Source organism: Elephantulus edwardii, unplaced genomic scaffold (genome assembly GCF_000299155.1).
Source record: "Elephantulus edwardii isolate Elephantulus edwardi_28Jun2011 unplaced genomic scaffold, EleEdw1.0 scaffold00007, whole genome shotgun sequence".
Taxonomy (NCBI): domain Eukaryota; kingdom Metazoa; phylum Chordata; class Mammalia; order Macroscelidea; family Macroscelididae; genus Elephantulus; species Elephantulus edwardii.
In genome coordinates this window covers 21,519,922-21,541,832 of record NW_006399757.1, presented here as the reverse complement: position 1 = coordinate 21,541,832, position 21,911 = coordinate 21,519,922, and the positions used below count along the sequence as shown (strand labels likewise).

General features: G+C 37.7%; 1 protein-coding gene across 1 annotated transcript in view; it reads right to left on the bottom strand.

The window, feature by feature from the left end:
- The window catches only part of LOC102861656 (multidrug resistance protein 1-like), a 152,996-nt gene that overhangs the window by 47,372 nt on the left and 83,713 nt on the right, over window positions 1-21,911 (bottom strand). The window contains exons 20-22 of the mRNA XM_006880286.1: window positions 12,779-12,982; window positions 7,404-7,504; window positions 2,473-2,613 (exon numbers count right to left, since the gene is read on the bottom strand). Coding sequence (XP_006880348.1) covers window positions 2,473-2,613; window positions 7,404-7,504; window positions 12,779-12,982 — 446 coding nt within the window. The remainder of the gene's footprint in view (window positions 1-2,472; window positions 2,614-7,403; window positions 7,505-12,778; window positions 12,983-21,911) is intronic.

The following is a 21,911-nucleotide window of genomic DNA, read 5'->3' as shown; positions in this document are numbered from 1 at the left end:
CAGAGCAGAGTTTAGGGCTGTTGTACATAGGGTCGCTATGAGTAGTAAGCGACTCGACGGCACACAACAACAACAACAACAACAAAAACATACCTAGACCAGCTAACTTCCAGAGTGTAGAGACTCCAGTCCCCAACCCTCGTGAAGGATTTTAGACTAATGCCTGGAGCAGGCTCCACAGACTTGACCCCATCCTTACTTACCTTTACTCTAAGGGTCAGGGCCACCCATCCATCTTTGATGGCCAAAAAGGACAGTAACACACAACATGAAAGACCCCAGAAACTTCCCTTGCCTGACTGCCACCAAGAGGAGCCACCATGGAGACGCCAGCCATCCCACCTGCTTAGTCAGATGACTTCCAGAGTGTAGAGAGACTCCAGTCCCCCAGCCTCGTGAAGGATTTTAAGCTAGGGCCTGGAGCAGGGTCACTATGAGTCACCTGCGACTCAATGGCACTTAACAACACACAACAACATACCTAGACCAAGAAGCAGTTGTCTGAACAGAACAAGGAAACATTGCATAATTTAAAATCAGACAAATGTGTACATCTGCATTGTATCATTTCTCTATACCTATTCAATCTGTATGCTAACAAATAATTTGAGAAATACTATAAAAAAGAATGTGGCATCAGGATTGGAGGAAGACTCATCAATAGCCTGTATTATGCAGATGGTGCAATTTTGCCTGCAGAAAATGAAGAAGACTTAATGCATTTGCTTCAGAAAATCAAAGACTACATCTTTCTAGATAGGTTATATCTCAACAGCAAGAAAAAAAAATGTCTCTCTACAAGGCCAATAGACAACATCAGGATAGATGGAGAAAAGATTGAAGCTATCAGCTATTTTGTTTTATTTGGATCCATATCCATCATAGAGACAGTCAAGAAATCAAAAGACCTCTTACATTGGGGAAATCTGCTGTCAGTTTAAAGGCTAAGGTGCGCTTAATTTAAGCCAGGCTCTGTGCAATTGCTTCCTTTGATTCTGAAAGTTGAACAATTGTTAGGGCCACGATGCTGCTCTCCCTTCCTTTCCCAGAAAAGCCACCAAAATGAACTACAGGAAGTATCAGTTGTGGTTCTGTTTATCTCTGTTAAGGATGCAAAGCTCTTCTACCTTCATTTCCCAGGGATAGCTAGCTATCTGCAACCCCCAGTCTACTTCCCTACTTTGTAAAAAACAACTGTGAACATCCTCTTCCCCAATTTCCTTGTGAGACAATCTAAAACCTCTCTCTAACTTTAAATGGGGGCTGGTTTTTCCTTTAGAGTTAGTCCAGCAGTTTCTCCTCAATGAACTGTCTTTGTTAGCCTGAACTGGTTCTGTCCTTCCTTGGCTACCTTATGAATAAGGATGACTGAATAATTGATGAAAGTCAGACAATGAATAATTGATGCCTTTGGTTTGTGGTGTTGGAGAAGAGTATTGAATATACTATGAATTGTCAAAAGGGCAAACAAATATTTCTCAAAGAAAGTGCAACCAGAGTGCTCCTTAGAGGCAAGGATGATGAAACTTCATCTTACTTATTTGGGGCATATTTTCAGGAGAAAGTAGTCCCTAGGGAAAGATGCTTAGAAAGGTAGAAGGTCAGTGTAAGAGAGGAAGACTCTCAATGAGATGGACTGTCACCGTGACTGCACCAATGAGCTTGAGTATGATATAAAACATGAGGATGGCACAGGTGAAGAAGGCCAGGTTCAGATCTGTTCAGAGGGCCACTGAGAGTCAAGTTGACTTGATGGCACCTAACAACATTTAAAAAAGTAAGAGCTTAGTGGATAAACACTTTTGCTGCCAACCCAATGACAGGCAGTTCGAATCCACAAGCTGTTTGCTCCTAGAAAGAAAGAGTGGTAATCTCCTCCCTGACGTTTCAAAGAGTGCTAATCGATGGAGGATTAATTCATATTTAAGGACAGAATTGAGCTATTTGAAAAAAAAAATCAATCCTAATTATGAGATCAGAATTCTAAAAATTCTGATCCCATAATGCTCCACAAATGTTTTGGAAAAAGACAAGTTCCTTAGAATTCTATCATGAGTTTCAAATGTGACTAATTGACTAATTGAAGGGAACTGCATTTACATGTGTTTGCTCTGCAATATTTGCTTAGGAAAGAACTCAGCTGCACCAGTTTACTGTTGTATTGAATGAAGAGGTCTTCACTCTAGGAATTTCCCCAAGGACTGGATGACAGAGAGGCATAATTCAACCCTCCATTTTCAATTTCTAGAAAACTGAACTCAAGACCAATTAATCTGGAAGTTTAATTCAGATCATCTTTAAAATATTATGTCATTGTTTCACCAGTCAGGCTAGCTTTTAAAAGACAAGAAATATATTTTCATTTTCCAAGCATACACCTTTCTAAGCAAGCATCTATGAGAAACTGGAAATTGTTCAGGTTAATTGAAATGCAAGGTTCCCTTTGAGTGTTTAGATGTTTACATGACTTACGTGAACATGCCTTCAGGGGTCATTCTTCCAGTTTGCATTAAGTAGGCACCAAATCTGAATCCAGCAGCATAGCTAAAGTACACAAAGGCGTGGCTGAAAGCATAACAGCTCCCAAAGATCTGTGCTTTCTTCAAGGCATTTCTGAAACACAAAATTACCAAATAACGAACACGAAATAGATAGCAAGGTCCAGGTAATAAACATTTAGAGCTGTGAGTACAGAAGATTTAGAAATGCTAAAATTTATTCATGGTTGTAGGGATTAAAGAGAAATGACTCTTTACAATAATTTTTAAAGAAAAAGAGAAAATGATCCTCCCTACCCCCACCCATTTACTCTATAATTAAGTGTAACTATTGTGTATAATGTATTGAAACAGAGGAGAGAGAAAACAGTTTAAAAGCGATACGTGATTGGGTATTATGGTTATGACAAGAGTCCAGAATGAAGGTTGCACAGTGAAGTATACTCAAGGAATGGGGAGAGGAGGATGGTAAACCAATGAAGGAATTTTTCTTTTTCTTTTCAAAGAGAAGAGTGAACTGGGGGGATGGAGGGGTGGGCAGGGAGAAAAATGCAACAATGAATGAATGGAAATCCAAAATCTCTGTAAATGTTCATTAAAATTAATAAAATATTTTTTTTTTTAAAAAAAGAATGAACAAAGCCACAATAACATGGGTGTGCATATATCTGCTTGGGTGGCAGTTATGGTCTCTTTCGATTATATTCCCAGTATTAGAATTGCTGGATCAAATGGTTTCTCTATTTGCAACTTTTTGAGAAAGCTTCACACCACCTTCCACAATGGTTGCACCATTTTGCACTTCCACCAACAGTGAATAAGGGTTCCAGTTTCTCCACAACCTCTCCAGCATTTGTTGCTAGCTGTTCTGTTAAATTTTGCTATTCTTACTGGTGAGAGATGATATCTCATAGTTGTTTTGTTTTGCATCCCTCTTAGAGCTATGAATTTTGAACATTTCTTCATGTGCTTGTTGGCCATCTGAAAGTCTTCTTTGGTGAAGTGTCAGCAAGGAGTTGGAAATAACCTAAGTGCCCATCAACAAACGAATGGAAAGAGAAGCTGTGGTATATTCACAGAATGGAATACTACACTGCATTGAAAAACAAGGAACTCGGACAATATTATTGAAAATGGGTGACCCTGGAGAACATTATGCTGAGTGAAGTATCTCAGTCATGAAAGGATAAATACCACATGGTGCCACTTTTGTAAAACAGGACTGACATCAGGGTTGGGGAAAGACTGAGAAAGATGGGATAAATAATGCATACTGCATTGAAACAGATGAGGGAGAAAACTGTTTAAAAGGGATATGTGATTAGGTATTTTTGTCATGACAGGAGTCCAGAACGAAGGCTGCATAGTGTAGTGGACCTGGGAGGAAGGATTGTAAAACAATGAAAGAATTTTTCTTTTACTTTTCAAAGAGGGGAGTGTGCTGTGGGGAGGGGTGGGTGAGGAGAAAAGTGCATCATTGAATGAATGGAAATAAAAAAAAAAGACAGAGAATGAACAAAGTCAGTGAAAGGCCACTTTAATAAAAGAGCTGGAGAGATTTGGTTTAAACAGATTTTGAAATATTCTCTATTATGATATTGCACTCAGAGAATAAGTTGTTCATTGTTGCTGAGTTGAAATCACTTCAATTTCATGGGAGGAAAGTGCTTATTTTCTCCCTTGGAGTATCTGATGGATTTGAACCACTTGCCTCTGGATTGTTAGCACAACTATTTACTCACGAGGCCTCCTATTAAATAGGTAGTACTGACCAGGAAGCTGTGGTGGCTTGGTGGTAAGGAGTTGCACTGTCAACACAAAGACGCAGGGTTTGAATCTATGGAGTTGCTCAGTGGGAGAATTGGGAGAAATTTACAACCTCTGCAAACCCACTGGAGGGTCAACTATGAGTTGGCTTTGACTCAGTGAAGCTTGGTAACAATTAACCATAAGAATGAACATAAAAGAATACCCAGGTACCTATGACAGAGCAATATCCTGCAAATGTGTAAGATATACCTGTTTATAATGAAAAGATACAGCACATTTACTGTGCATACAAGTAGGGAACAGAGAAGAAGAATTAGTAGTTGGAAAACATGAACTTGGTGACAGAAATGAAGCTGGAGATAGAATGATTGAATTTTGTAAAATCAATGACTTATTCATTGCAAATACGTTTTATAAGAAACATAAACGTAGGTTATACACATGGATTTCACCTGATGGTATGCATAAGAATCAGATAGATTACATCTGTGGAAAAAATCCGCTGGAGAAGCTCAATATCAGCTGTGAAAACTAGGCCAGGAGCTGATTGTGGAACAGACCATCAACTACTCATATGCAAGTTCAAGCTGAAGCTGAGGAAAATTGAACCAAATTCACAGGAGCCAAAATATGACTTTGATTTCTTCCCACCTGAATTTCAGAATCATCTCAGGAACAGATTTGAGGCCTTGAACACTAATGAGCAAAGACCAGATGAGTTGTGGGAGGATGTCAAATGTATCATCCAGGAAGAGTGCAAATGGTCATTACAAAGACAGAAGAGGAAGAAAAGACCAAAATGGATGTCAGAAGAAACTCTGAAGATTGCACTGGAGTGCAGAGAAGCCAAAGCACAAGGAAGAATTCAAGATACTAAAGAGCTGAACAGAAGATTCCAAAAGGCAGCATGAGATGACAGAGCAAAATATTACAATGAAATGTGCAAGGAGCTAGAGTCGGAAAATCAAAAGGGCTGAACTCGTTCAGCATGTCTTAAGTTCAAGGAACTGAAGAACAAATTCAAACCTCGAGTTGCTATAAACAAGGATGCTTTAGGCAGAATATTAAATGATCCAGGAAGTATTAAAAGAAGATGGAAGGAATATACTGAGTCATTGTATAGAAAGGAATTGGCAGATACAGAAGAATTTAATGAAATAACATTTGAGCAAGAGCCTACGGTGATGATGGAAGAAGTTCAAGTTGCTTTGAAGGAAATAGCAAAAAATAAGGCCCCTGGAATAGATGGTATACCAATTGACGTATTTCAGCTAACAGATGCTGCCCTGGATGTGCTCACCAAGTTGTGCCAAGAAATCTGGAGAACGACCACTTGGCCAACTGACTGGAAGAGATCTATATTTGTTCCCATTTCAAAGAAGGGTGACCCAACAGTGTGGAAACTATAGAACAATATCATTGATTTCACATGCAAGCAAGATTCTACTGAAGATTATCCAAAAAGTGACTGGAAGAGCACATCAGCAGAGAACTGACAGAAGCCCAGTCTGGGTTTAGAAGGGGTCGTGGGACTAGGGATATTGTAGCTGATGTTAGATGGATTTTAGCTGAAAGCAGGAAATACCAGAAGAATGTACATCTGTGTTTCATTGATTTTTGCAAAGGCATTTGACTGTGTGGATCATAACAAACTGTGGCTGACTCTGAGAAGAATGGGAATCCCAGAACATTTAACCGTGCTAATGAGAAACCTATACTTGGAACAAGAAGCAGTCATCAGAACAGAGCAGGGTAACACTGCCTGGTTCAAAATTGGGAAGGGTGTACGCCAGGGATGTGTCCCCCATACCTTTTCAACCTGTATGCAGAACAGATTATCTGAGAGGCTGGGCTCTATGAGGAGAAGTGTGGCGTCAGGATTGGTGGAAGATCTATTAACAATCTGCGTTATGCAGATGACACAACCTTGCTTGCTGAAACTGAGGAGGACCTCATGTACTTGCTGCAGATGGCCAAGGACCGCAGCCTTCAGTATGGACTGAGACTCAATGTCAAGAAGACAAAGATTCTCACCACTGGGCCAATTGGTAGCATCAGGATGGATGGTGAAGAGATTGAGATTGTTCAGAGCTTCAGTTTGCTTGGCTCCATGGTCAACACTCTTGGCACCAGCAGTCAGGAAATCAAAAAACGTATTGCGATGGGGAAGTCTGCTGTTAGGGACCTCTCTAAAGTACTCAAGAGCAACGGTGTCTCTCTGGAGACTAAGGTGTGTCTGATACAGGCCATGGTCTTTGCAATTACTTGTTATGCATCAGAGTGTTGGACAATGACTAGGGAGGATAGAAGGAGAATTGAGAATTGATGTCTTTGAGCTGTGGTGCTGGAGAAGAGTATTGAATGTACCATGGGCTGCCAAGAAAACACACAGATTCATCCTGGAGAGGGTTAAACCGGCTACTCCTTGGAGGCAAGGATTCTGAGGCTTTGTCTGACATGCTTTGGACATATTGTAAGGAGGGAAAGGTCCTTGAAGAGGGACATCATGTTTGGGAGGGTGGAGGGACGGCGCAGGAGGGGAAGACCCTCTATGAGGTGGATTGATTCAGTGACTGCGGTAATTGGGATGGGTGTGTCAGAGGCAGTGTGATTGGCACAGGATAGAGCAGTGTTTAGGGCTATTGTACATAGGGTTGCTATGAGTCGCAAGTGACTCAACGGCACATAACAACAACAACAACAACAACAACAACAACAATGTAAAGGGTGTTGTTGTTGTCTACTGCCATTGAGTCGAGCACGACTCATAGCGACCCTGTAAACAAAAGGCCTGAAGCCTTTCTATAACTATCGTTGCTTCTCAAGGTTAATAGTTTCCAGAGGCATGTTATTTATGAAGTGGATGCCACTCATGCTATGATCGTATTTTCTCTCTTGAATATGGCATTTATTGTCTTAATTCAAGAAAATAGAAAAGTGTGAAAGGTAGTAAGAGACAGCTAGTGTGGGAGGATCCAAAGCACTTATTTTAACTGTGCCAACTCTTGATTTCTCTTTAGAGTGCTTCTTGGTAAAGTTATATGAGAAATTATGTTATGCCATAATGAAGGAACATTCCAGAGCAAAGAGCTTTGCTGGATACAGTAAATAGAATTAGAAGGAAACTGCTGTCACCTGTGTTGAGTCTGAAGCGTCTCATCATGCATTTGCTCAAAGGCTTTTTCTCTTGTTAATGACACTACAGTACGTATATTCTCCACAGCTTCAGTTGCTATCTTATAAAAGAAGACAATAAAATTGGTAAGGGTGAAACTTTCTCCTACCTGAAATTCTAGTCAATTACACTGGGGACATGTTAAACATATCAAGTCAATACAATTTCCTGATGAGTACTCTTAGCTTCCCTTATAGTCTCCCCCAAATAGGAAGAGCATAGTTTAAAAAAGAACAAACCAACAAACAAAAATCAAAGTTGTTGATTCCAGCACATGGTGATCTGATTGACACACTGAAAACCTCTCCATAAAGTTTTCTTGCCTGCAACTTTTTTAAATTTAATTAATTTTAATGAAAGTTTACAGAGACTTAGGATTTCTAGTCATTCGTGTTGCATTTCCCTCCGTGCCTCCCCATTCACTCTTATCCTTGAAAAGTAAAAGAAAAACTCTTTCATTGTTATGCAATCCCCCACTCCCAAGTCCACTCCACTGTGCAGCCTTCATTCTGGACTCCTGCCATGACAAGAATACCCAATCATAAATCCCTTGTAAACAGTTCTCTCCCTGCAACTTTTATAGGAGTCTGGATGGTGCAAAAATAAAGTGCCCTGGTACAAACTCAAGATGTTTTTCTTGTTCTTACATGCTGAGTCAGAGCTGACCCTTCAGTGGGTTTTTTAAGGCTGCAAGTCTCAAAGGAGGAGATGGCCCATTTTTTGCCCACAACTAATGAAAATGAGTTTGAAAGGCTTTCAGGAAGAAAGCCCAGATATGCTGCTCCTATTCAGATTGCTGATGTTATTATGTGTCATTGAGTTAGTGCTGACCCATAGCTGACCATTCATTCAGTGGGTTTTCAAGGGCAGTAAATCACATGAGAGGAGATTGTCCAAAATCTTATGAGGACAACCTACTCTTTGTGCATGGGGTCACTATGAGTTGCAATCTAACTCAATGGCCTCCAATAACAATTTTCATGGAAGCGGATTGGCAGGCCTTTCTTCTGTAGTGCTACTGGGGAGACTTAAACACAAACTTTCAAGCCAGTTTTATGCCTTGGAGTCAGAACTGACTCAGCTGACTCGTAGCTTGTCAGTAGACAAGTATAAATCATTTGCACCACCCAGAGAACTTCAAGATAATAGATATAAGGACTGTTTCTTTTGAAAATATTTAAGTTCACTTATCTAAATTTCATCTCTTTCAAATACTTTCAATTTAAATTGCTCTGCAGGCTGGGAATCAAACACTAGTAAACATTATGTTCACATGCAATCATGCAAAAAAGTTTTCTTATAAATTGCAAGGCAAGCCAAAAAGAAGATAGCAGAGCGAATCAACTGAAGAATTCTTTTATTCCAGCACAAATATGCAGATAGCAACCAAGAACTCAGGGCAGTCCAGCCAAGTAGAATGGGATGAATTGATAAGTTTCTTTAAAAGATAGAGACCTTTCTCAATTTAGTATCTATAAATGTAAAAGGATGTTTCATTCACATATGTTTAAAACTTCTCCATATTCATATAGCTTCAGAAAAAAGATTGGGTAATCACATAGGACTAAAAATAGGAAAAACTTTAGGCTTCAAGTTAATTTGGACATGACAACACTTGCTGAAACAGGGGCTTTTTCTCTGGAAAGAGTAACTTCCTTTTACATTGGTTTCTGCCCTTGCGGAGCTCATTGTGGGGCAGAGGGGGGCAAGTCTGGATGACCACCATTATTTGAAGGGAAACTAGTTTCCTGAAATGAATTGATTACACCAGTGTTCCAGTCTCAGTTTTGACACTGAGTTTGTCTTAGTTTTCATCAACTTCAAAATGAACTCAAATATATTTTCATTTGTCATGTATTCTGTATTTTACAAGGAAAATGGTCAAACACACTCAAAATATATTTGAGAACAAAAACCAGAAAAGGTTTTGAAATTATTGTTTCAGATAGAAAAATGACCAATATCATCCTACAGCTTCAGAAAATAGTATTTTAAAAACTAATATGAGCATGTTAAGTCTGAAAATATTTGCTGATTTTTTTTTTCGAAGATACACATGCAACTAGAGAAGGGGCAGTCTATTCGTCTATCAGTTTACAGAATAAATTTGTTTTGGTCAATTTAGATTTGGTTAACACTATAGCAAAATGACTCAGCCTATTTGATTTGAGTTACTGTTTGGAAGGGAGTTCTGGTGGTTTAGTGGTAAGGAGTGGTGCTACCATCCTCAAGGCACATGATTTGAATCCTCCAGCGGCTCCATGGGAGAAAGATGTGTGATCACTTTCTGTGTTATTTGTAGCCCCTAAAAACCAGATGGAGGGTCAGCTGTGAGAGATTGTACAAATTGTACATAGCAGCAACAACTGTTTGGATAGGGTGGGCTTACTATGTTGATTAAAAACAAAACAGTCCTCCAAACTTTGTATTCCTTATGTCAAAGGCACATACACTACTACTGTTCATGATAAAAAAGTGAAATGAGTCAATATCATTCTTTGGAGTTCCAGTAGTACAGAAATTTTGCTATTTGTACACTGGAAGCAGGAGCGGCATCCACTTCCAAAATGGCTTGCCTCTGGAAACTCTGTGTACAAACAGTGCTCAGGCTGTTCGTTCATAGGGTCGCTATGAGTTGTCTACGACTCGACGGCATTAAACAACAACAACAGCACAGGGAGAGGGCTAAACTATTTTTACTGTCTCTGAGGCAAGTGTTTGCTGAGCAGCTCAGTGTGCACAGCAGAAGTAGGCATTCAGTAGGTCCTCCTCTGGTGCTGGAAATGGAGAAAGGACCACAGGTTAGTTATGTACTTGGAATCTCTTCTGGCAATTATTCATAGTAAACATAATGTGTCACCAATGGTATAGAATATAAATTACACGAAGATAATTATCCTTTCTAGAACTTGTTCATCAATATTGAAAAAAAATCCTTGAAACTCTACCATGAAAAGGACTGGTTGAAAGTCTGGGGACATATAGTTAAGACTCTAGGCTTATGTTTTGCAGCTGTTCTTAATGGGCAATCTTGAGAAAGTGTTTTGGATTTCTACCAAGATTAAAGACAAGATTTGGATAGATGGGCACTACCAAAAAAGAAAACACCCCACAAAACAACAAACAAAACACAAAATAAAACAAACACCACCAAAAAACAAACAAAGAAAGGTAAGAAAAGATGAAAAGGAATGCCTATCATCTAAAGCTATCCAATGTTAACAAGTGAGAAGCTGAGCAGAAGCTGGATGAATGGGTAGCCACTTGGACGTTACGCAAGGGTTTTTTATTTTGGGTGAAAAATTTCATCTTCAATTCTTATATCACTGATCTCACAAGACAAATGTTCACCTAAATATCCAATTCAAGAATGATTTTCATGAATATGTTTTTGTTGTTATGTGCCGTTGAGTCACTTGCGACTCATAGCGACCCTATGTACAACAGCCCTAAACCCTGCTCTATCCTGTGCCAATCGCATTGCCTCTGACACACCCATCCTGATTACCCTAGTCACTGAACTATCCACCAATGTTTTAGCCAGACAAATTTAAATATATCAAAAGACTTTAAAATAATGAAATGGTCATTTTGGTCAGTACAAAATGATTCTTGTCTCTGAAGTCTTCTTACAGAAACTTTCTATATTGGTGCATTGCCTTCTACCCATTAATGTAACTATATTTCTTATTTATTTTGAAAAATAAAATAGTAAGCAGAATAAATTGTTCAGGTACATTTAATTATCTAACAATTAGAGGCTTAAAGGTCATGAGGTTAGCAAAATCTTCCCTGACACGGGAGTAATATTGACTGATTTTATTGATGTTTGCTATTTTCCAAATATGTTTGGATGGTATAATGGATTATTCTTGATTATTAGACTAGTGGTAAAGAGTTGTAATGCCAACCCAAAGGCACGTGGCTCAAATCCACTAGTTGCTCTGTGGTAGAAAGGTGGGTAATCTCCTCCTGTGTGCTTTCCTGCTTCTGAAAATCTGCTGGAGGGTCAGCTATGCATCAGCTCTGATTTGATGAGACATAACAACAACAACACTCATCTAGAGTAGCAGTTTAAACCCACAAAACAGCGCCATTGAAGAAAGGCTTTGAGATTTACTTCCCTAAAATTGACAGCTCAGAAAACTTTGTCGAGTAGTACATGTGGGGTCCTTAGGAGTTGGACTGATGGTTTGTGTTGTGTTAACTGTCTTCCAGACACTAACTTAACTGTTTTAGATATAACAATTCTAAATGATTTTCTTACTCCTCACAAAAATCCATTAAGTGAATTGCAAGTCAACTCATTGTTGTGCAGTTGGAACCCACTTGTAGCTGACCCTCCAAAAGGTGTCTGAGGCTGTAAATCACACATGAAGAGATTATCCATCCTTCTGTCTGAGAGATGATGGTGGATTGGAACCATCAGAGAGAAGCAACTTTAGTGTTGGCTGTACAATTCCTTACAGACTGGACCATCAGAGCTCCCTGTTAAGGGAATACTACTATTACTATTTTACTTTACAGATGTAGAAAATGGAAGTCTGGAAATATATTGTCATCTATTTGAATTGAATATATTGCCATATCACATATATGCTAGTGATACAATCCGTATTCAAATGCAATCGATCTTACTTCAGAGACTGTCTCTAAAGTGCCATGCCATATTGTTACACCATATCGACATACTACCCAAACCTGGCCTGTATGTTTTTAAATATCTCTATCTAAAGTACTCAAGAGCAACGGTGCGCCTGAGACAGGCCATGGTTTTTGCAATCACTTGTTATGCATCAGAGAGTTGGACAATGACTAGGGAGGACAGAAGGAGAATTGGTGCCTTTGAGCTGTGGTGCTGGAGTATTGAATTTACCATGGACTGCCAAGAAAACAAACAGATTCATCCTGGAGAGGGTTAAAGCAAGCAGCTCCTTGGAGGCAAGGATTCTGGGGCTTCGTCTGACATACTTTCGGCATGTTACGAGGAGGGACGGGTCCTTGGAGAGGGACATCATGCTTGGTAGGGTGGAGGGACAGTGTAGGAGGGGAAGACCCTCTATGAGATGGATTGTTTCAGTGACTGGGGTAATCGGGATGGGTGTGTCAGAGGCAATGCGATTGGCACAGGATAGAGCAGGGTTTAGGGCTGTTGTACATAGGGTCGCTATGAGTCGCAAAAGACTCGACAGCACATAACAACAACAACAACAACAACAACAACATACTACTTTATAGATTCCTAAGGAGTGACGCTAATATATTGTAAATATGTTAGCTCTTATTTTTTTTTCTTTTAAAGTAGGCATCATGGCAACAGCCAGCTTCATCTTACCTGCCCAGCACGCTTAAATTCTTGCTTATCCTTGTTGGCAAATCCAGTCATTGCTGAAGTCTCTATTATTCCCGTTAGAGCAAGTACTGGAGCAATAACCAGAATCAGGAGTGTCATCTCCCACCCATGCAAGAAGGAAATGAGAATTGAGAGTCCCATGCAGGTTGCATTTTGTGTTATGGCACCAAGTCTTGAACCTGTTGCCTAAAATCAGAAATTTTAGGAAAAAAAATCAGCTAGTTTAACTTTTATAAAAACTCCTATTTTAGTTCTTTGCAAAACTAAACAGGTTTTCTTTTATTTTGGGATCTATGCTTAGATAAATTTAAACTTGTACACTTTGATTTATATTTAGAAATTAAATTATGCACATACTTTTAAAATGTTCTCAACTAAGGAATGATTAGATCTTAAAAGTCCAAATGAATTGGTTTTTCATTTAGAAGACTGAAGATGTACTAGGGATTTCTACTTTAAGTGAGATGTTAGACTTTCAGTTTTTGAATCTTATGATCCCCACCAGACAAATGTTTCCCTAAATCTCCATTATCACAATTATTTTCATAAATCCATCTTATTTAGAGAAGCAAAAATAAATCAAAGAACTGTCTGAAATTATGTGCTACTTGTTTTAAGGAAAAGATTTATGGTGCTCTATACACCATACAAAAGCTCCCTTTAAGTAGTTTTATAGGATTTTATACTTCAACCCAAATTAAGGACTTGATGCTGGGAAGAGTGGAGGGTTGGTGAAGGAGAGGAAGACTCTTAACTTGGTGGATTGACACAATGACTGCTGCAAAGGGCTCTTGTATGTCAGGAAGTGTGAGGATGGTGCAAGATAGAACAGAGTTCAGATATTTTGTTCATAGGGTTGCAATGAATCGTATTCAAGTCAACAGCATTTATAGAACCCTGTTCTATACCTGTGGTTGTTTCTCTATGTTCATGGAGTTTCCAGAGGCATATGGGTTCAGAAGTGGATGCCACTTTTGTTTCCAAACCTGAATCAATCCGGGAGCTCCACCAAACACTGTCCATGATGGATAACCATTATGGTATTTAACACCAGTGACACAGTGTTCAGCATCACATCAACCCTAAGTACAGTAAATTGACAGACCAGTGCTGAACCATGTAGAACAATGTTCATCCCAACCACAATTAACACCAGGCCCAAGGGCCACAAGCCTGGTTGACTCTAAACTAAGAGGCTTCCAGGCCACAACTCATTGTTGGCTAAATTTGACAAATCAGATCACACCTAATTGTGAATGGGTAACAAAACCCCAACCAAACAGCCCCCACCTGACCCTCACCAAAACTCTTCCAGAGAAATCATCTTCCAGAATCCAACTGCTCCACCCAAGGACCTCCAAATTCCAAATCTTCCCTTAGATTTTTATAATTTTGTGTCCATATAATATTTCCTCTTTTGTAACTGACTTATTTCATCTAGCATAATGTATTCTACATTAATCTCTGCTAGATGGTGCAGTAGTTTCAGTGTTTTGTGGTATTCTAATTAGTGTACACTGTAGTTTAGTCATAAACTTGCATATTAGTTGCTATGCATCAGAAAGCTGGAAAATGACTAGGGATGCTAGAAGGAGCTGTGGTGGTGGAGAAGAGTATTGAATATGACAAGGGCTGCTGGGAGAACAAACAATTTCATGGAGAGGGTAAACAAGGCTGCTCCTTGGAGGCAAGGATTTTGAAGCTTCGTTTGACATACTTTGGACATGTTGTTAGGTGGGACCAGTTGTTGGAGAGGGATATCATGTTTGGAAAGGTGGAGGGACAGCACAAGAGAGGAAGACTGCTGATGAGATGGATTGACTCCGTGACTGGGGAAATGGGGGTAGGTGTGTCAGAGACAACGAGGTTGGCTCAAGATAGAGCGGAGTTCAGAACTGTTGTACATAGGATCTCTTTGAGTTGCAAGTGACTTTGATGGAACATAACAACAACAACAATAGTTTAGCCATTTATCTTATGAGATGGGAACTTAGGTTATTTCCTTCTTTTTACTATTCTAGAGAGTGCTATAGTCAAGATGATCGTGTACCTATTTGTTTGGTTTCCAGTTTTTACTTCTTTAGGATATATACCTTATAGTAAGATTGGTATACCAAGTGGCATTTCTATTTTCAACTATTAATGCCATACTGTTTTCCACAGTTATTGCACCATTTTACAGTCCCAATACCAATGCACAAGAGTTCCAAACTCTTTGTACTTGTACCAGCATTTATTATTTTCTGTTTTATTGAGCTTTTCAACTTTTGCTTGAGTGCTCACATAAACTCCTGATGATAAAGTTCACATTTAAAAATAGCAGAATCAGGATTAATATTTAGGAAAAAAACTAACTAGAAAAGGGTCAGTTTTTAATTTAGCATTTCTCACTGTCTACTACTTGTGAAGTTGTCACATGTATGAAAAAATTTACAGAGAAGAGTATTCTAATAATTAACAGTATTAAAATTCCTGTTTAGCATTCATACATAACAGACATACACTTAGAAATGTTTGTAAAAGATGACTTGAATTATGCATATGAATTATTTATGTAGGTTTTGGAAATTTTATTTCATGGATGTTAACAAGGAACTTCCATATTTGCTAACTTGAAATATAATTCAGTTTCAATAATATTCTAGGATGAATTTTCTGTTTTATTTACGTTTTATTTTACAGGGATAGTATGCACACAATACCCACATTACCCAAATCAAAAGTTAAGGAAATTGCAGGGATCAGCACATTAGCAGTGCAATCCATGGACCTAGCCCTGGGAAAACCATCTTCATGGTCAGGGTATTTCCTCTGCCTGGTAAGTACTAAATTGTCTATTTTTAATAGAAAATATGTTTCCTAAGGGAATATATAAAAATGAGATACTTACCTACAACCAGGAGAGGATAATATAGATGAATGGGACCGTCTAAGAATTAAATCCCTATGCACATCCAAAAATTTCTCTAATAGGGTAAAAAAGGAAGCCACAGACTGGGAAAAAATTTTGGTAATGACATGTCAATGAGATGGATCGATTCTGTAACTGGAGTGGTGGGAATGAGTGCAGTTGAGATGGCTAGGTTGGCACTGGATAGAACGGCATTTAGAGCTCTTGTACATAGGGTTGTTATGAATTGCAAGTGGCTCGATGGCACATAACAATAACAACAATGACATATATGATAAGAGACATATTTAGAATTCATAGAATACTCGAGCACCACAACAAGATAAACAGCCCAATTGCAAAATTGACACAGGATATGAAGAGACACTTCACCAAAGAAGATATTCAGATGGTGGACAAACACATGAAAAAATGTCCAAAATCCCTAGCTTTAAGAGAGATGCAAATAAAAAAAAACAACCTATGAAATATCATCTCACCCCAGTAAGAATAGCAAAATTCACTACAGCAGCAAACAACAAATGTTGGTGAGGTTGTAGAGAAACTGGAACCCTTATTCATGGTTGGTGGGAGTGTAAAATGGTGCAATCATTATAGAAGGCAGTATGATTCTTTCTCAAAAAGTTGGAAATAGAAATATCATTTGCCCCAGCAATTCCATTACTGGGAATATACCCTAAAGAAACCAGAACTGCCACACAAACAGATATATGCACACCCATGTTTATTGCTGCTTTGTTCACAATAGCAAAAAGTTAGAAACAACCCAAGTGCTCATCAACAAAAGAATAGCTAGAGAAGCTGTGGTATACTCACACAATGGAATACTATGCAGCACTGAAAAACAAGGAACTAATGAGACAGTATACAAAATGGGTGACCCTGGAGGACAGTATGCTGAGTGAAATATCTCAGTCATAAAAGGACAACTATTGCATAATGCCACTGTTATAAAATAGGACTGACTCCGGGTTTGGGTGAAAATTAAGAAAAAAGGGGATAAATAATGTACACTGCATTGAAACAGATGACGAAGATAACTGTTTAAAAGGGATATATGGTTAGGTATTATTTGCATGACAAGAATCCAGAATTCTAAGAGCTGCATAGTAAAGTGAACAGGGGTGGGGTGGGACTATTGTATAACAATGAATTTTTTTTTCTTTTCAAAGAGAAAAGTGAACTAGGGGGTAGGGGTGTGCAGGGAGAAAAATGTGCAACAATGAATGAATGGAAATCCAAGTCTTCTATAATCTTTCAGTAAAATCTCAATAAAAAAGAAAAAAAAATGAGATTATTGTGTAACTTTTGGGTATTTACCTTTCACATAAAAGTCTCTCTTTAGGGTAAGAAATGATTATCATGCAGAGAAATAACTCACAGCATCTGAATTCAAGCTACGTGTGTTTTTAGTATGAAGCTTTGTGTTAGACAAGATTTAAAATAGAAAGGAAAGGAAGGTCAACTAAGAGGACCAAAATGTGAGAAAGAATGGAGAACAAATATTGGTAATGCTAATATTCACTCCAGAGTATTAGATGACACAAAGGCACTAAAACCCCAAAAGCCTGCTATACTCTGAACAATCACTTTATGTCTAACTATCTCATTTAATTTCATCACAATGCTAAGAGACATATTGTTATAGCTATTGTATAGATTAGTCCATGGAGGCAGCAAAATGAGGTAACATGCCTATATAACATGACAACAAATAAAATTCTTTGTTCCCTGAACCACTGGGCAGTGAACTACTGACAAGATGGCCTATAATTCTGCAAGTCTTTTGTTTCCTAATGCTAATTTCATAGACTGGGCTTACATGTTAAAAAGTATATACTCATTTACCTCTGGATAGATATTGCTAACCTGGTTCTCTAAAATATTATGCCAATTTTCACCTTCATGTATTACACAGAAATATAAAAAGTAAATGTTTGTTAAAATAACAAGAATAACAAGTAACCCACTTCCATCCACAATCCCTGCTTTATTCCTAACACTTTTGTGGCTTTAAGTTCAAGACTATATCTGTCTATGATTTAGACCTTATTCAATTTCCCATTTAAATACTTACAAAAAACCCCAAAATTAAAACTTGAAAATCAAATCACAGCAACAAACCACAAACAGACAATAAAGCACTAAATATTGCTTTAAATATTCCCAGATAGTCTAAATTGAGTAGCTAGAGATATTATATACAAACTGAAAGACCTATGATGCTGAAATGGAACCTTTGTTGGGTACATAATGCTCATTTACACTCTATACCTTGAAAATTTAAGCATGATGAGAAAATAAATGCATTTGTCTCTGCTATCACATCCACCATGTATTTCAGAGTTACATAGGTCAGATAACTGGACAGAAGGAGCTTTTAAGAACATAAATACTATCTCACATCACACTCAATAGTCAGTTCTCTACCAACTATGTTTTGTTGTTGTTGTTACGTGCTGCTGAGTCGTCGACGACTCATAGTGACCTTGTGAACGAAAGACCTGAACACTTGTATAACTTTCGTCATTTCTCCAAGTTCATAGAGTTTGTGGAGGCAAGCTATTTCAGAAGTGGATGCCATTCTTGCTTCCAAGTTTGTTTTAATCAAGTAGTTCCACCAAACACTGTCCACCCTGGGTAACCATTATCACATTTGACACAACAGTGTCCAGCATCACAGCAACCAAGAATTACACTACATTTTAAAGGTGTGGAAATCCTGTGAAACAGTTCTACTATGTCCTATAGGGTCACTATGACTTGGAGTTTTTTCAATGACAGTGAGCTTTTTTATTTACTAGATGTTATGTGTGGCTGTTGGCATAAATGTTTAAGTGTCCCACCCATACTAACAAAAAAAAAATGGCTGGTGGTACAAACTACCCAGAGATGCATCAGAAGACATGTACAGTGATTTGTTTTCAAAAGTTCTTAGCCATGGAAGCCATATGGAGGGTAGTTGTACTCTGCATGCATGGTGTGTATATATATATATAGTGTGTGTATGTTTAAATCTATGGTAGTGAAATACACTATGTCATTAGGAGACACACACACACACATACAGAAACTTTTTCTGGCAAATGCATATAAGAAAGGTTTACCATTTTCATCATTTTTAATCATAATTCATTGACATAAAATTTTAGTTTATGAAAAGGAATTCTGTAAGTATATAGACAAAAACTAACAGCATCTTGTAACTTTATGGAATCTAGCTTCCCCAAGAATCTAAAAGGACTTTTATTCTTTTAATAAACTTAACCTGTTATTTAGAAAATAACTTTTGACAGATGTATTGGCAACAAGCCATTACCCTGGGCTAAAACAATGCAAGTTAATTTTGTTTTAGTCAACTATTCTGTGAATTATGTTGTTCTGTGTCTGTATTTCAAAGAACCCTGGTAGAGCAGTACATTGCAGGTTATGCTGCCAGCCAATAAGTAAAAGGGTTGAATCTTGTACGTTTGTCCTTATTATGACTTTCAAATTAGAGTTTCTGTAGACGATCAACAGCATACCTTCTGAGCAATTTGTAAACAATTAAAAAATGTTTATCATCCTTAAAGAGTTCTTTTTATGAACATTAATACTTATTATCCTTAAACAGTTATTTTTATGAATGTTCGTTCACTCTAATATATTTGATGAAGTAAGATACAATTGAAGTTGATGAAGAAATGAACATGAAAAATGGCTAAAGTTGATATGACAAAAAGTATGGTCTTCAAATGTTTATTTTCCAATTATTTTCTAATCTAAATATTTTTTGTGAGCAAGAAAGTGGTCCACAAATAGGACTGATGTGTAATCCTTCTATTAATTGAAAGACTATCCATTCAAGTTAAATATGAATCCACATTTAAAAGTCAAATTGAGGTTTTTAGCTGAATCACATGTTAGAAGAATTTTTCTTGCTCTTTGAATATTACTTCAGCTGTTTAACTTTACAATAATACAGCAATTTTAAAATTAGTTATCAGTATTCCAACTATTCTCTTGGTATTAATTTTCTTTCAATAAAATTGGTTTGATTTAATCAGAAGCTATTTTGAAACTAGAGTATCATTGCAATTGAAAGTTTCAAGTGATTGAAAAGTAATAGTAAGATGACAATTAAAACTCAGGCTGAAAAATCATCTCATTAATTTATTTTGATGAGAGACTACACTGTTTACAAGAAAGCAAACAATGGATGGAATAAAGCAACGTTAGCTTTTCAGTACTAATCAACAATTTGGTAATTTTACTTAAAGAGAAATTCCTCACACATAAAGCATGGCTGTTGGCAAGCATGACTATTTCACTGGATTCTAAGAAATTTGAAGGATAAATAATAAGAGAACATCCTCCTCTTCCTTGCTGTCAAGTTAGAACTGACTCATAGCTGACCCTCCACTGGGTTTTCAGAGGCTGTAAATTTCCCAGGAGGAGATGTTCATCTTTCTCCCATGGATCAGCTGGCAGGTTAAAAATGCCTGCCTTTTTTATTGGCCACACAGCTCCTTACCTTCTAGGCCACCAAAGCTTACTTAAGGAACATCATTAGCAAAACAAAGAAGACCAGTATATTTTGCAGTATGGTGATTTGAATAGCATTACAATAATTCTAACAACAGTAGTGAACTCTGGAATTCCTAAATGCAAAAATTGTCATTTGGTTAAGTGGTGTTGTGTAAAAGTGCCATCCTATATTCATTCTCTGATGACCTAGTGGCAAGGACCTGTGCTGCAATGCTCCATGGGAGAAGGATAGGCAATCTCCTCCTGTGTGGTTAACTGCCTCTGAAAACACACTGAAGGGTCAGCTATGGCTTGGTTCTAACTCTACAGCACACAACAGCAACACATTTCATTTATGAATATGGTTAGGTTCCAAAGACCAAGTCGTTATGTGAAAATTGATGTTATAGAAAAATGGAGGATGATTATATCAAGCATAAAATGAATAACAACATCACCAAATAGCTACATCATGCAAGTGCCAAGCCTTAAAATGATAGCCTAGACAAACTGACAAATAACTTTAACCAAAACAGCCTGAGATATTTTTGCCTCAGGTATTAGGGTTCATTATTGCTAGATAGATAAACATTGTTAATGCATGGGGTTCATTATTGCTAGATAGAGAAACATTGTTAATGCACAAAATAATTGAAGAGTAGAATTTTTTCTACTATTGTAAATGCAAAATATTGAATAATGAGATAACTGGTAAGTGAGGAGTAGAGGTATCAAATAGAATTTTAGCCATCTTTTCCCCCCTCTGCATTAAATCATGTTCATCAGGCTTTTCTTTTCTTTTCTTTTTTCTTTTTCTTTTTTTTTTTTATATCAGATGGGTAATATGCTGAGGTCCTAACAAGGTTTAAAGGAGGCACATGTCATACAAAAGCATGAACAACCAATCATCACACTTCTGAACTGAAAAAGGATCTCATTCAGGCTTATTTTAAAGTTTAAATACCTACTTACTAAAACTTTAGAACATAACCTTCAAAATTTAGAAAAAGAGTCCCAGGAAGAGTTTTTTTTTAAAGTCCTTATTTCTTCTAAAGCTCTTTCTACATCATAAACCTCTTTTTCCAAACCAATATGGCTGCATATGAATATTTATAACTGTAACTCAATTGTTCTATCACCTGCTAATAGGAATATGCCCTTGGATGTATGCATTGAAAAAACAGTCCTTGTAAAAGTTCCAAAATTGTAAATAATTTCCAAGTAGCACAGAAAAAAGCTCCTTTAGAAATATGCAATTCTAAAACTGAGAGCCTGGAAATCAGCCCATTTATGGTCAACTGATTTTTGACAAGGAGATGAAATCAGTTAGGTGGGGAAATGACAGCCTTTTTAACAAATGGTGTTGGCAAAATTGGAAAACTATCTGCAGAAAAATTAAACAAGATCCATACCTCACTCCAAATACAAAAACCAACTCAAGGTGGATCATGGACCTAGGACTAGAGCCAAGGCCTATAAACTTCATTCAAGAAAAGGTTGGAAGAACTTTAGTAGTCCTAATCCACAACATAAAGAGTCTTCCAAGTCTCCTGAAAAATTTACAACCAGGAGAAAATAGATGAATGGGACCTTCTAAGAATCAAAGGGAAGCCAAAGACTGGGGAAAAGCGTTTGGTAATGACATGTCAGATAAGAGACTTACATCTAGAATTTATAAAATACTTGAGCACCACAACA